The sequence below is a fragment of the Papio anubis genome, chromosome 2 (genome assembly GCF_008728515.1).
Source record: "Papio anubis isolate 15944 chromosome 2, Panubis1.0, whole genome shotgun sequence".
Classification (NCBI taxonomy): Eukaryota; Metazoa; Chordata; class Mammalia; order Primates; family Cercopithecidae; genus Papio; species Papio anubis.
The window spans coordinates 187,384,767-187,400,720 of NC_044977.1; the positions used below are offsets into that span (position 1 = coordinate 187,384,767).

General features: G+C 37.6%; 1 protein-coding gene across 7 annotated transcripts in view; it reads left to right on the forward strand.

Moving 5' to 3' along the window:
• CCDC50 (coiled-coil domain containing 50) overlaps positions 1-8,131 on the forward strand; it is a 101,002-nt gene extending 92,871 nt beyond the window's left edge. For all 7 annotated transcript variants that reach the window (XM_031663883.1, XM_031663884.1, XM_021934983.2 and 4 more), the window contains one exon: positions 1,546-8,131. In XM_031663883.1, the coding sequence (XP_031519743.1) occupies positions 1,546-1,565 (20 nt within the window). In that variant the 3' untranslated portion in view covers positions 1,566-8,131. The remainder of the gene's footprint in view (positions 1-1,545) is intronic.
• The last annotated feature ends 7,823 nt before the right edge of the window (positions 8,132-15,954 follow it).

Sequence of the window (15,954 nt, forward strand, 5' to 3'; positions counted from 1 at the left end):
TATGCAAAAGAAAAATGGAACAAAGCATAAAGAAAAAATAGGGATATCTAAACTGGATGAAACCTTTAAAATGTGTTACCAGAAAGGGGTCCCGGTTCAGATTCCAAGAGAAGCTTCTTGGATCTCGTGTAAGAAAGAGTTCTAGGGGAATCCATAGAGTAAACTGGTAGAAGCAAGTTTATTAAGAAAGTAAAGGAATAAAGAATGGCTGCTCCATAGGCAGAGCAGCAGTGTGGGCTGCTGGTTGCCCATTTTTATGGTTATTTGATTATATGCTGATTAATACAAGGGGTGTATTATTCAGGAGTTTTCTGGGAAAGGGGTGGGCAAATCCTGGAACTGAGGGTTCTTTCCCTTTATAGACCTTATAGGGTAACTTCTGATGTTCCCATGGCATCTGTAACCTGTCATGGCTCTGGTGGGAGTGTCTTTTAGCATGCTAATGCATTATAGTTAGCTTATAATGAGCAGTGAGGACAACCAAAGTTCAAATTTGTCACCGTCTTGGTTTTGGCCAGCTTCTTTACCACAGCCTATTTTATCAGCAAAGTCTTTATTACTTGTGTCTTGTGCTGACCCCGTATCTCATCCTGTGACCTAGAATGTCTGACCTCCTAGGAATGCAGTCCAGCAGGTCTCAGCCTTATTTTATCCAGCCGCTGTTAAAGATGGAGTTGCTCTGGTTCAGATGCCTCTGACAGACGAACAGTTGGGTTATATTTGCTCTTGCAAGGATCTGGGTTCACTTATGTACATATTTATGAGAGTTGTAGAATGAAATGCTGAAAGAGATAGTTTCTTATATTGATTTCCTCCTCTACAAAATGGAGGCAGTCTAAATGGAAAGCGTCAGAGTTGTCAGGATCATGAAAGATTACATATGTAAAAGAAGTTTGCAGAGTGCAGTAGACTTTGCAGATATATTAGATCTCATTAATTGATGCGTTTTTTGGTTAGGATTTTTGAAGACTTAGGTGATACTGTTGTTATTCATTTCTAAGTCTAATAATAATGTCCCGAAATGTCTTTAAATTACATTTTCTGCTGTTATTTAAAAATACCATTGCAAAAATGACACTCTAGAATACTTAAATCAGAATCTCTGGATGGAGGTTGTCCAGCACTGGCATTTTTAAGAAAGCTTCCCTCCCCACCATTCTGACTTGCATCCCATACTGAGAAGAAGATAAAAGGCATTATTTTAAAAATAAGGTTAGTTGGACATTATAAACATCTTCATCAAAACATCCCACCTCAGCTTCCATCAGTTGGTGGCATTTTCACTGTTCCCGATTTAACAAAGTGGCTCGTATTTTTCTCAAACTATGTGTATCACCTTTTGAGGGGGACCTTACTGTCGTAGACGTACATTTGATGCATAATACTAAACTAACACATTGATTCTGTATATACGTCACAATCAAGAATAAAGTACCATTTGAAATGTATAGAAATAAAGTTATTTTACTTGGGCAGGGAGAAAAAGCTGTCTGAGTTTCAAAGGTTTTTCCTTAATTGTGTTTCCTTTTTTCTTCCCCTCCCCAGGTTTTCATTACAAGCATTAAAAACCTAGGAATCTGCCTTGAAAATGGACTCACTATAGCAAATATTACTGGGTGATACAGAATGAATTCTACACTTATTTTTTTCTCCTGTGTTTGCATTCCTGGGATTTATCCTCAAGTGTATTTCTGACCATAAATAATTTTTAATTCATTTCAAATATTTTGGTTATTTGTAATCACTTGGGCAGTATAAGAAAATGTAGCTTCTGAATATTGGCCACCTCTATGCTGCATATATCTAAGAGCTCTGTAAACTGCCATTTTGTTAGGTATGGAATTTGGTATCTAGGGAGTAGGCCTTAATTAGCAATTCAAATTTTATGGAGATGAATGATTAAAGTAAAACAATGTTTGGATGCAACGCAGAATAAAAGAATATAAGAAATAGCTTTTTGTTGCATTAGTGTATGATATTTTGAAGGAGAGAGGCTTTGCTTTTTGTATTCTTTAGGAAAAGAAAATCAATACCATAAAGTATTTTCAAAAAAGAAACTCTTGAAGCAATTGAAATATGTTATTCTGACTAGATGGACTATAGAGGTTTTGCATATTCCTTCTCAGCCCTCCTGGTGAGATTGGCCTAGATAGCATTCTTTAACAGTTACTCAGCTTTTGACTCAGTAGCAAGGCTTTCCGAAGCCCCTGGGCAATGGACCATTTATTGGTATTTATTGACAAAAATTTAGTTCTCTGAAATTTTAACTCAGATATATGAAAATCTTTGTATTCCATCTCTTGTTTTTGATTTACTTGTAGAGCCAAGGAAATGGAATTGAAAGATGATTGCATAAGTAATGATGCCATCCTTCTCTGGCTGTAGACTGAGGTTTTTCTCTTGCTTAAAGTCATATCTGTATTTGTTGATAACCTCTCAATAATGTTGTGTTTACATACCAATAATTAGATTAATTCAACTTGAAGTTGAATTTGATAAAGTGGTTATTTATCCAAGTTTTTTTTTTTTTTTTGAGGTGGAGTCTCACCCTGTCACCCAGGGTGGAGTGCAATGGTGCAATCTTGACTCAGTGCTACCTCCACCTCCCGGGCTTGAGCAATTCCCCTGCCTCAGCCTCCGAAGTAGCTGAGATTACAGGTGTGTGCCACCACGCACAGCTAATTTTTGTATTTTTAGTAGAGAGGGGGTTTCACCATGTTGGCCAGGCTGGTCTCGAACTCCTGACCTCAAGTGATCCACCTGCCTCGGCCTCCCAAAGTGCCGGGATTACAGGTATAAGCCACTGCATCCAGCCAGCCAAGTATTTGGTTTTAAACATTAGTATTCCTTTGTTCAAGGGATTGTATTTTGTACAAGACCTTCAAGCCCCTCTTCAAGAAATTGAGTCTTTGTGTAGCTGCTGACCTTACTGCCATATTTATTTTCCCATACTGCTTTGCTGACAAATGGCAATCAAGCTCACTTGTACTCCCCCTCTCTCTCTCTCCCCCACCTTCATATATAACTTGACTTGCTATTATTTTTCATTGTGTAAATCTGAAATTCTTGGCATTTCAATATGGCGTTTGTTTAGGAAAGAAATATATAGGTCACTAGAGAAAAATGTTAATTTTTTTCCTACTGGAAATTGCCTTCTGTTTGCCTTATCTTTTCAGATAGTCTTTAAAGTTGGACAATATTCAAGCAGCTCATTTTGAGAAAGATTTGTAGTTTCATAAAGTTTGTGTATTACAGGAATTTAAGTAAAATCATCTGAATTAAGTGTTGGGCAAATGTTAATCAGAAAGATAATCTGCATCCCTTCGTTATATAGTTATTTTGGAGAAATGGAGGAAAAGGAAAATAACAGGACTTTTTATAGCTATGATAAGAAAAACCTCCATTTAAATAAGGAAGTTGGAGACAAAATGGAAGGTCCTGGCCTTAAGTCAAATTCCAGATAGTGGTTTCAATATCCAAAGCTTAGGCCTTGTTTACTTATAGTAATGCTATATTTTTCTTTATCTGCCCTGTGATTTTGTTTCGTGTCCTTCAAAGTTTTTTTATTGTAATTTTAAAGGAAAAAACAGTGTATTTTTATTTGATAACTAGGCAAAATCATTTGCCATTTTTTATTTCATAAATATTTATTTTTCTATCTCATACAATGATCAGTTTTACTTTAAAAATTCTGCATTTCTCTTGCCTCTCATGTACTTCATCCAGTTATTTATTATTGTAAAATGTTAACTGGAGGTACTTTATTCAAAAAAATTTCATACCACTTAACACTTCCCGGAATGGTAGTGTTTCAGCTGTCTTAGTAAGTGACCAAAGGTGGTATTTCCCTTGTCATAGCTAATTCAACATCTTTATTGAAAATTTGTTACTTTTTTTAAAGGTTTTTAAAAGATTACAATTTTAAAATATTTTATGTTTATTTTATTTTTGTGTAAAGCAAACACTTTTTAAATAATATCAGAGTAATTATTACCCTATGAATAAGGAGATAGAAATGCAATTCAGTCAGTTAAATCCTCTTACTCATTCTCATTCAAATAATGTAATAATGTTTGAGACTATAGAAGCAACTCGTGTATTTTAATGAACTGCCAGACACTTTTCACTGTGTTCTCTGCTTTTTACTTGGTCATTTTTATATAAATGTGGAAGCATTTATTTTTGTTGTTATTGTTCCTGCTGCAAGAACACGTGCAGTTTAATTTGTAGGCCCACAATGTGTTACGCTTTAATGTTGTGATGTAACTAATACTTCTGGCCTTGGAAAACCTTTCTGTTTCTGTATCTTTGTCCTTTGGAGGCCAGGCCTCATTAACACCTGTATTGTTGAATAAGCACAATATGTTATGGAGCCTTATCATAAGGCTGCTTGACATAGACACCCACTCTCCTCCACATTTTATAAATCATTGTTTGGAAGTAAAGTTAGGTGAGAGTCAAATTAAATGTTTTGACTTGAAAAACATTTGACTTTTGCGTTCAAACCACTGTTAGACATATGTATTTTATTAGACATAAGTATTTTATTTTGGGACTGGATAGTTGCTTTACATATATTTAAAGGAACATTGTGATTTTCAGAAAGTGGCTTTGCATACTATTGAATTGCTATTTCCCAAGTTACTTTACAACCACCAGCAGCATACCAATAAGTTACAAAAACAGAAAATGAAAATTAACCCTAGGTGTTCTGATGATAGAGAAATAGCTGAATTAGAAAAGAAAGATATGGATAGATGCTCTTAGGAGGAAAACCTTTTTAGAATGGCAATGACTGCTTGGATCTAGGTCAACAGATTCCAAAATGTGTGACCTTGTGTTTGTGTTTACTGAACTCACTCTAGAAAATTCTGGACCCAATTCATTAACCCTCCTTTTCTTTAATGTGTACTGAAGCTGAGCTGGATGATGAGGGAATTCATTGCTGACTGTTGCTCATCACTTTCCCTCAAAGTCAGAACTTTTCAGTATAAAAATAATTAGCTTTTAACTGATTATTAATTTTCTTTAGTACTGTGAAAACTTGTCTGAAATTCGTGTTGTGCCAGATTGGAAATACCTACTGTAATATGGTGCATTCATTTTACCCCATAAGTGGTTAACATTTTAGGTCCTAGATTTTTAATGTCCTGTCTTTGTGTAAACATCACTTCGGGGAATACCGAGATGATTCATTATTCAGTGATTATTTTCTTGAAAGATAACTATGATGATTGGCTGTAAAATCTTCAGCCTAATAAAGGAGTGAGATCTCTGTGTAAACAGCTCTCTGAAGGACTGATAATAGAATAGAACTTGTAGCCAAAGGCTTTTTCCCTTTTGAGAAGACGGTATTTGTGTAGAGAGTGCTAAGGTAGACTTCATTGTATATCGAGTGCCATATTCTGATGCAACAATCATAACAAAATCAAAAGCTCATGCTTCAGCAAAAAGGAAAAAAGATCTTTAAATTACTTTGTCTGTTACTGCTCATAGAGAACTATATAAAATGGTCCCATTTTCTCATTTCTGGTGGTGCCTGTGAGTCTGAAAGCCATATCTGCTTATCTTACTGTTGATAGAATACTTTTTTCTTTTTAGCCCATGGTAAGGAATATGGGCAGGTAGAAGCAAACTGGAGACTGTCCTGTTAATGCTGCATGGGGCACAGTGTCATTCAAATTATTGGTGGAAGAATCTCTTTTATTCATGGTGAGAGGTAAGAATATTAAAGGAAAGAGTCAGGATATTGTTGCTCGTGGTATTTAACAACTGTCATTAGAAATGCTGAAATTTAATTCTAGAGAAGTCAAGAAAGAAGGAGTAAACTGAGAAAATCTCACTACTGCAGAGTAACTTTTACAATGAGACCTGCACTTTATGCCAGCGCTGTTTGTGAGGAGCAGTACTGCCTTAAATTAGTTTGACTCTGACCGATGTCAGTGTACGTTACTTCCTTTATGTGACTGACAGTCAACTTTCCATTGAGATCTAACATTCACAGATGATCCCCAAGCATCCTTGTCATCAGAAGCTTTGGACCTTTTCTGCCACTGACTTATGGCTGATCTGTAACACAATAAATACATAATTTTATTTCATGTTGTCTGTCAACCTCTGAATAAACAGTGGCATGACCAAAAAGACTGGTAGAAGGAGAGAGATTTTCCTGGCCAAATCGTTCATACCAGGTGGCCACTTCTTGAGTAATTGAGAGTTGACTGTCTTCTATGGTGACGATATAGAAGATACTTCCAAAGGTTCTGTTATGCAGTGAAGACATTCAGATTATTTGTAAGAATTTCACCAACACCCTTGTGTATTGAAGTGCTTAACCGTTAACAGAAAAAAAGGAGAAAACCAAAACAGAGACATTTACTTGAAATGGAAGATTTGCTAATGTGAAGAGTGTTTCTATTTTATTACTTTTAAGAGAAAAGCAGGAAAACTTTTGCTGTGATAAGAAAGACACCAGAGTGGTGATTCTATTTGATACCACAAGCTAACACAATCGTGTGAGTACTCATGTTGAGTTGTAGAAATATGTGGCTCTAAAAACCGTTCTCTTTCCCTTACATATACATATGTGAACACTGCCTAGTAACATTTTAATAGGTTTAAGATGCATTTGTACATTCTCAGCAAACTAGAAAATGTTTTTTCTCTTTTTGAGTAACTTCATAGCATAGGGAACCAGCACTGTGCAGGTTTCAGCATTTCAGATAAGGACAGAATTAATTGTGTAACTTAGTGCCCTGTTACTCATTGCTGAGGTTCCTATATAAAGAACAGAAAAATTGAAAGATGGGTTTGAGCAACATTTTCTTCACAAAAGATCAAGGAGTAAGAACAAGTAAGGGAAGACAGCTAAGAGAACATACTATGACATACAGAATTGGGATAAATTTTTGTCGTGCTGGATTTCAGGCTATAATTGCTAAAATTTCTAGCTATTAAATTTGGCGACAGGGTTTTTGACATCAGAATTTTTGTACTTCTGGTCAAAAGTACTTCTGGAACTTGTACTTCTGGAAATCCCTATGGTCTCTAATTTCAGCTCTTGCTGTAAACTGCAAGCCAAATGCTGTTTCTCAGAAAGAGCTGTATTTTTCTCTTCTTACAGGCAACCCAGTACTTATTTCATAAAGTGTTATAAATATTGAGAGGATACACTGGGGAGATAGAATATAAAAGTGATGCTCCAAAATGAGAATTCTCTGTAATGGGGTTTTCCCTAAGAAGAATCCATCCCAGCACCTATTTTGAAAAGGTGCTGAATTAAAAAGTACAAGAGTTTGCTCATATAAATCAAGTTGCTCAGGAAATCTGAGGTGATGCTGTCATTTGTCTCATAATTTAGAAAAGTGATCTCTTGAGAGAGAGACTACACGTTGCCTGGGCACTTTCCGATTCTTTAGTAAGTGCCGCTTTGATACTTGGAATGTGGATATGTTTATAAAACAAATGGATTGTTATTCCAAATGCTCATGGATTTATAACCAAGCCCCAGAAGAATATGCAGCTTTGAAATAGTTATTTCATGGAATTGAACAGAACCTTGATGGAATATAGTTGCCTGTGTGAGGACAGAAAACAAAGAGACTGCCTCAAACTACATGCCTATCTAGACATTAAGTGAAACTGTGAGGGACATTTTGTGGATGCCTTAAAGGTGACCAGTGGTGGGTTCTGATGGGAATATACACACCCATCTGGACTAGGCCAATGGAAGCAGAGTCTCTTTCAGTTCACCTCCATACAGCAGAAGTTGTTCCTGCTCATGACCTCACTGAGGAAAATGAGAATTGTGGTGCTGGTGACTTTCATGTGTCTTGGGAGGTTCAGGTGTTCACCATCGTTAAGGCACTCCCAAAACGCAAACCTCCTCTTTTAAATGCCAATTGTACATCTACATTAATTCATCTATGCAAGCTTGTGCTTTCATGGTTTGTTTTTTACACCATATTTCTCATTGGGTTCTTTAAACATCAAGTTTAATATTGATATTATGAATAATTTTTAAACCAAAGTATTCTCTAAGTCTCTGTGCTTTGTTTTCCTGGATGGTTTGACCAAGGTAAATATCAATCTTGTCCTTCTCTCTTAATAAAGTCATCCATTTGTTAAGTCAGTGGTTTCTGTCTCATGTTTTTGTTGTTTCTTTAGAACATTCAGGGAAAGTTACGTAAATAGCAATCATAAGTATTATTAGGATTGTTATTTTTTACAAAATGACCCTAATAGGTCTGTTTAATAACAGTAAAATTTTCTCTTACTCCATTTCCATACACTTTCTATACATATGTATAACATGATAATGATGCCTGGTGTATTGAAATTCTCAATAAATACTGCCAAGTATGGATCAGTTGGAGAAGTAGCTTTGTTTTGTGTATGGTGTTTGGTGGTTTGATTGATGTATTTGGGAGAAAAAAACAGGTAAATGGGTATTCACACAATAATTCCAGTGATTAAAGACCCCATGCACAACTCTGCGCTATACCTGACACCTTGTGGACACTTAAATGTATTTTGAGAAAATGGATATTTTTAATAACTGATTTATTCAATATTTTACCTTCATAAGAATTTTGTTATCTTATTTGGTTTGATAGACTAGCCATGATGTGGGAAATGATTCTGCAAAAATGTATCAGGTATGTTAAAAATAATATTTTCAATGACTACTAAATTTATTTTTAAAGATGTCACTATTTAGCCATCCTAGAGCAGATTCTTTAGGCCTCAGATTCCTCTATGGCAAATATAGCAGGGAATCTAAATGATTTCTGTAGTCTCTGCTAGATCTTGAGTAGTACTAATGATGTGCAGGTGATACTGTTTTATTTAGTTGAAGAAGATTGGTATGTTGATTTCAACCTTTGATCTTTAAATAAATACTAAAATTGCCAGTGGAAAAAGTTGATGCATCTAGAAGCCAATTAAAAAATTAAATATGCAAGTAAAATAGCTCCCTTTAATCTGTGGTAAGAGGTACTCAAGGTGATAGGGTGGTTTATGGAGAATATGACTTGAGTCTGATTGTCAGGCTATGGCCATGTGGCCATGTGAAGAGGTAGCATACTAGAAAGTTCCTTCTTAAAGCAGCTAAGAAGCCACCGTCCACCTCGCACACCTTAGAAATTTGGAGAAACCTGTAAGAGGGTTTTGGACTACTGCAAATCCTAGAGTCACAGTTTCAAGACAATTTTGCCTCCATTTCAAGGGCAGGAAGACCAACTCCCTCCCCCTCCATTGTGTTTGGGTATCATTCTTTTTTTTTTTTTTTTTTTTTTGAGACGGAGTCTCGCTCTGTCGCCCAGGCTGGAGTGCAGTGGCCGGATCTCAGCTCACTGCAAGCTCCGCCTCCCGGGTTTAGCCATTCTCCTGCCTCAGCCTCCCGAGTAGCTGGGACTACAGGCGCCCGCCACTTCGCCCGGCTAGTTTTTTTGTATTTTTTAGTAGAGATGGGGTTTCACCGTGTTAGCCAGGATGGTCTCGATCTGCTGACCTCGTGATTCGCCCGTCTCGGCCTCCCAAAGTGCTGGGATTACAGGCTTGAGCCACCGCGCCCGGCTTGGGTATCATTCTTAAATGAACGAACACAAAACTAAAGGCTGCTGCAAAATCAGTGTAGTAAAGAAATCTACAGGAATAAGGAGATGTGGGGTCCTAGTCCAGGTTTTGCTATGAGCTTGTTTCAGGAACTTGGGACATCATTTATCCTGCTGTATCTCAATTCACTTGCCTGAAGTACTCCTTCAGGTATAACATTTGAGGATTCCTGCTGTCAAGGGCTGCTGGTTTCTTTTAAGATGTTGCCAGGAAGAGAGCAGCTTTATTCACTGCTGGGTGCCTGCAAAATCACAAAGACTTCCTAGACATTCCATCATGAAAGGCTTCAGCCATGATCTTTTGTTCTTTACTGCACTATTTTGCTACTTCTATCTCCACATCCAGTAGATTGTCATTAACTTGTTACGTGTTTTTCTAACCAATATCCGTCTCTATGTTTTATTCCCAAGGCTGAAATTTGAGCCTCTTTCCTCAAATGGCCTTTGGATGTTCTTGTAAATTAACTCCACTAGTGTGTCTTGCTTACCATACTTCCAGGACACACCCACTTTTCTTATCAATTCCTCAGCCCAATCATGCAAATTTGGTTTTGGTCATGTAGATCATAACATACCCTTAATTATGCCTGCCATTTTAAATTATGTTGTGTCATTACCTGATCTTTGCCATCACTAGCAGTGCTCTTTGTGCCTAACTAATCTTTTTGAAACCTTTCCTGCTGACCTGTCAATCCCTCATTCCTTCACATCCCTGACCAGGCTGCAGGGCTCTCAAACACAGGTGACTCTGTCATTGACTCTAAGGATTTATGTATGTATGAAAACGGCCTTTTCTGGTCTGGACAGTACCAATTGGTGTATATCAATTGGTGTATAAAATTTCTTTTATGGATTATTATTTGGTGTCAAGCCTAAGAACTCTGCGTAGCCCTACATCTTGAAGATTTTCTCCATTTTGGAGTGGATTTTTGTATAAAAGTGTGAGGTTTAGGATAAGCTTTGTGTTTTTTGCCTGCATGTTCAATTGCTCCAGAACCATTTTCCTGATACCTTTTAAAAATCTCCCATTTCTAGTTTGATTCTGTTGTGGTTAAAGAATACACTCTGCATGATTCCAATTTCATTAAATTTGTTGAAGTTTGCTTCATGGCCTGGGATATTGCCTATTTTAGTATATGTTCCATAAGCACTGAAAAGCACATGTGTTGCTGTTGGGTAGTGTGTTCTATATACTCATTCTCCTTGACTTATTGTGGGGTTATGTCTGCATAAAGTCATTAAGTTGAAAGTGCCTTTTCATGTTAATACTTCCAATTTATGATAGATTTATCCAGATTTAGCACCATTGTCATACAATCAGGGGCCATCTTTATGTTAATTAGATCTTGTTGGCCGTTGGTATTGTTGAGTTCTTCTGTATCCTCACTGATTTATGTCTAGTTATTCCATCAGTTGTCAAGAGAGGTGCTGAAGTCTCTACTTCTGGATTTGTCTATTTTTTTATTTCAGTTGCTATCCATTTTCGCTTTACATATTTTGCAGCTGTCATTTGATACTCCATATGTGTACGTGTGTATTATATATATGTATATAGCAGAGTTCTCCAAAGGGACAGAACGAATAGGATATAAATATGAAAGAGTTTATTACGAAGAATGGACTTCCACGATTATAAGATGGAGTTCCACTATAGGCTGTCTGCAAGCTGGGGAAGAGAGAAGCTGATACCGGCTCTGTCCAAGTTCGAACGCCTCAAAACCAGGGAAACTGACTGCAGCTTTCAGTCTGTGGCCAAAGCCCAAGGTCCCATGGTAAGCCACTAGTACAAGTCACAGAGTCCAAAGGCCAAAGGAACCTGAGGTCCAATGTCCAGGGCAGGACGAATGGAAGGAAGCATCCAGCACGGGAGAAAGAAGGCAGCCAGAAAAGTCAGCAGGCAAAGTTGATCCCATCTTCTTCCACCTGCTTTGTTCTGGGTGCACTGGCAGGTGATTGGATGGTACTCACCCATATTGGGGGTGGGTCTTCCTCTCCCAGTCCGCCGACACAAATGTCAATCTCCTCTGGCAACACCTCCACAGACACACCCAGAAATACTTTACCAGCCATTTAGGTATCCTTCAAGTTGACACCTAATATTAATCACAGATACATACACATTTAGGATTGTCATGTCTTAGTGGAGTGATCATTTTATCATGGACAGGTACTGGTTTTTGGCCTGTCAGGAATCAGGCTGCACAGCAGGAGGTGAGCAGCAGGCCAGTGAGCATTACCACCTGAGCTCTGCCTCCTGTCAGATCAGCAGCAGCATTAGATTCTCATAGGAGTGTACACCTTATTGTGAGCTGTACGTGCAGAACATCTAGGTTGCTGTCCCCTTATGAGAATCTAATGCCCAGTGATCTGAGGTGGAACAGTTTCATACCAAAACCATCTACATCCCGCCCACCTACCCTTGTCCATGGAAAACCTGTTTTCTACAAAACCAGTACCTGGTGCCAAAAAAGTTGAGGACTACTGGTTTTGAAAACTTTGTAGTTTTTTTAGTTCGATATATATATAAGAGAACAAGAAAGCCCAGGGAAACCATATTCCTTAGGTTCCGAAGTTCCTTGACTTATTTATTTTTTATTGAGAGTCTAATGTTGGTTTTATAATATGATGTTTAGGTGTTTTAGTTGTATTTAGTGGGAGGGATAGGGAAAAGTATGTCTATTTTATTTCCTAGAAATGGAAGTCTCCAATATTTACATATTTTAATCTCTCATTTTAATTAGGTTTTGAGATTTATTTCACTAGGAATTCATTTTGATGTAATTACTTATTTTCTGTTCATTTCTGCCTATGCTATTTATTAAACAGCCAACCCATTTTTTATAGATTTGAAATCCACTTGTAATAGTTCTAATTCTATACATTTTCTGTTTAAAAAATTTTCTTACCTTTGTCTAGTGCCACATTTTAAATTACTAAATTAATGTGTAGTGAGACATGTTCACTTTTATTACTCTTTCAAAAAAAATCTATTGGTGGTATTTCATATTCCTCCAGTGGAAAATTAAAGCTGTTTTGGCAATTTCTTTTCCTTTTTTTCTTTTAGCATGTTCTGCATTTATTTATTTTGCTGGTGTATTTTTTATTATGAAATCTGCATAACAAAGTATGAAATTTTACTATTTTAAGTGTACGATCCAGTGATACTAATTTTATTCACAGTGTTGGTCATTACTATTACTATGTCCAAAACTTTTCAATCACCCAAAATACAAACTCTGTACCCATTAAGCAGTAATTCCCCATTCTTTCCCTTCCCCAACGTCTAGCAATCTAACCTTTCTGTCTCTATGAATTTGCCTGTTTTAGATATTTCATAAAGGTGGAATCAAGCTACTTCTCCTTTCATGTCTGGCTTGTTATACTTTGCATACTGTGTTCGAGGTTCACTCATGTAACATGTATCAGCAGTTCCTTTTTGTGGCTGAGTATTCTAAGTATATATCACATTCTGTTTATGCAGTTATCTATTCATAGACACTAGATCGTTTCCACCTTTTGGCTATTGCGAATAATGTTTAAATGAACGTTGTAGTACAAGTATTTGAGTCTCTGTTTTCCATTTCTTCTGGTTATATATGTAGGAATTGCTGGGTCACATGGTAACTCTCTGTTTAACTTTTGGAAGAACCACTAAACTGTTTTCTATAATGAGTGTACCATTTTACATTCCCATCAGCAGTTTCTCCACATCCTCATCAACACTTGTTCTTTTCTCTTTTTTTCCCTAATAGTCATCCTAATTGTGTGTGAAATAGGGCTCTAACTTCATTATTTTGCATCTGGAAACCTAATGTGTGTCTCAGCACTATTTGTTGAAGAAATTTTCTTTTTCTCATTGAATCAACTTGGCACCTTTAAGGAAAACCAATTGGCCATAAGTTTGTGGGTTTATTTCTGGACTTCAGTTCTGTTCCATTGGTCTATATATTTAGCCTTATGCCACTACTACACTATTTTGATTACTGGAGCTTTGTAGTAAGTTTTGAAATTGGGGATTGTGAATCCTCCAGTGTTTTTCTCCTTTTTTTTTTTTTTTTTCAGGATTATTTTGGCTGTCAGGGACCCCATTGCAATTCCAAATGAATTTTAAGATTAGTCTTTTCATTTCTACAAAAATACTGTAGCAATTTTGATAAGGATTGCATTGAATCTACAGGTCTTTTGGGTAACATTGCCATCTTAACTATACTGAGTTTTTCAATCCATGATCATGGAATGTCTATTTATGCTATGTTTAATTTTTTTCAATTATGTTTTGTAATTTATTGTGTATAGTCTTTCACACCTGTGATTAAATTTATTCCTTATTATTCCTTGGTATATTAGAAGCTATTGTAAATGGAATTGCTTTCTTAATTTCGTTTTTTGATTGTTCATTACTAGTGTATAGAAACAACTGATTTTAATTTATTGATCTTAGAACCTGCAGTTTTGCTGAATTCAGTTATTAACTCTGGTAACTATCTTATGGATTCATTGGGATTTTCAGTATATAGAATTATATCATAGGCAAACAGGTAGTTTTACTTCTTCCTTTCAAATTGAGATGCCTTTGTATTAGTCTGTTTTGCATTACTAGGAAGAATTACCTCAGGCTGGGTAATTTCTGACAAAAAGAGGTTTATTTGGCTCATGGCTCTGCAGGCTGTACAATAAGCATGATACCAGTATCTGCTTCTGGTGAGGACATCAGGAGGCTTACAGTCATCGTGGAAGGCCAAGGGATAGCAGGTGTGTCATGGCAAGAGAGGGAGCAAGAAAGAGGGAGGAGGTCCCAGACTCTTCTTAACAACCAGATCTCATATGAAATCATTACTGTGGGGAGAACACCAAGCCATTTATAAGGGGCCTGCTTCCATGACCCAAACACCTCCCACTAGGTTCCACCTCCAACATTAGAGATCACATTTCAACATGAGATTTGGAGTTGAAATCTAAATATTTATATAATTCTGCCCCTGGCTTCCCAACTCTGATGTCCTCACATTGCAAAATACAATCATTCCTTCCCAATAGTCCCCAAGAGTCTTAACTCATTCTGGTATCCACTCAAAAGTCTCATCTGAGACTCAAGGCAAGTTCCTTCCACTTATGAGTCTGTAATATCAAAAGTAAGTTATTCTAAGATGCAATGGTAATTCAGGCATTGAGTAAACATTCTCATTCTGGAAGAGATGTTGGCCAAAAGAAAGGGGCAACAGACTTGGCAAGGAAGTCCAAAACCCAGATGGGAAGACATTAAACCTAAAAGCTCCAAAATAATTCTTGACTTCATGTCTCATATCCTGGGAACACTGGTTCAAGGGGTGGGTCCCCAAGGCTTTAGACAGCTCTACCCCTGTGGGTTTACTGGGTGCAGCCTCTGTGGCTGCTCTCCTGAGTTGGAGTCCAATGTCTGCAGCTTTTTAAGTTAAAGGTGCACACTGCTGGTGACTAGCATTCTGGGGTCTGGAGAGCAGTGAACCCTTTCCCACAGCTGCACTAGGCAGTGCCCAAGTGAGGACTCTGTGGAGCTTCCAACTCCACATTTTCCCTTGGCAGTGTCCTAGTAGAGGTTTTCTGTGGACGCTCTGCCCCTATAGCAGGCTGCCTGGGCACCTAGGCTTTCTGATACATCCTCTGATATCTAGGTGGAAGCTGCCAAACCTCCTCCACTCTTGCATTCTGCACACCTGCAGACTTACCACTCTGTGGATTCTTCCAAGACTTAGAGCTTTTATGCCTTTCAGAATGGCATCGTGAGTTGTACCTGGGTCCCTTTGAGCTTTGGCTGCATCTGGAACCACCAGAATGCAGGGAACATCTCTCCAAAGTGGCACAGAGCGGCAGGACCCTGGGCCTGGCCCCTGAAACTATTCTTTGCTCCTAGGCCTCTGGGCCTTTGATGTGAAGAGCCACCTCAGATATTTCTGTAATGCCTTGAGACCTTTTTAAAAATTGTCTTGGCTATTAGGACATGACTCCCATTTATTCATGCTAATATCTCTAGTAATGGTTGCTTGCTCAACTTCCTCACCTGGAAATGCTCTTTCCTTCTCTACCACATGGCCAGGGTGTAGATTACCCAAATTATTATGCTGTTCTTCCCTTTTAATGATAAGTTCCAACTTTAAGTTCTTTCTGTGCTCCATATCTGATCATTGGCCATGAGAAGCTGACACACCAAATCTTGCATGCTTTGCTGCTTAGAAATTTCTTCCACCAGATACCCTAAGTCATCACTCAAGTTCGGTCTTCCACAAAGTCATAGGGCATGGGCAAATGTAGCGATGTTCATTGCTAGGGCATAACAAGAGTAATCTTTGCTCCAGTTCCCAGT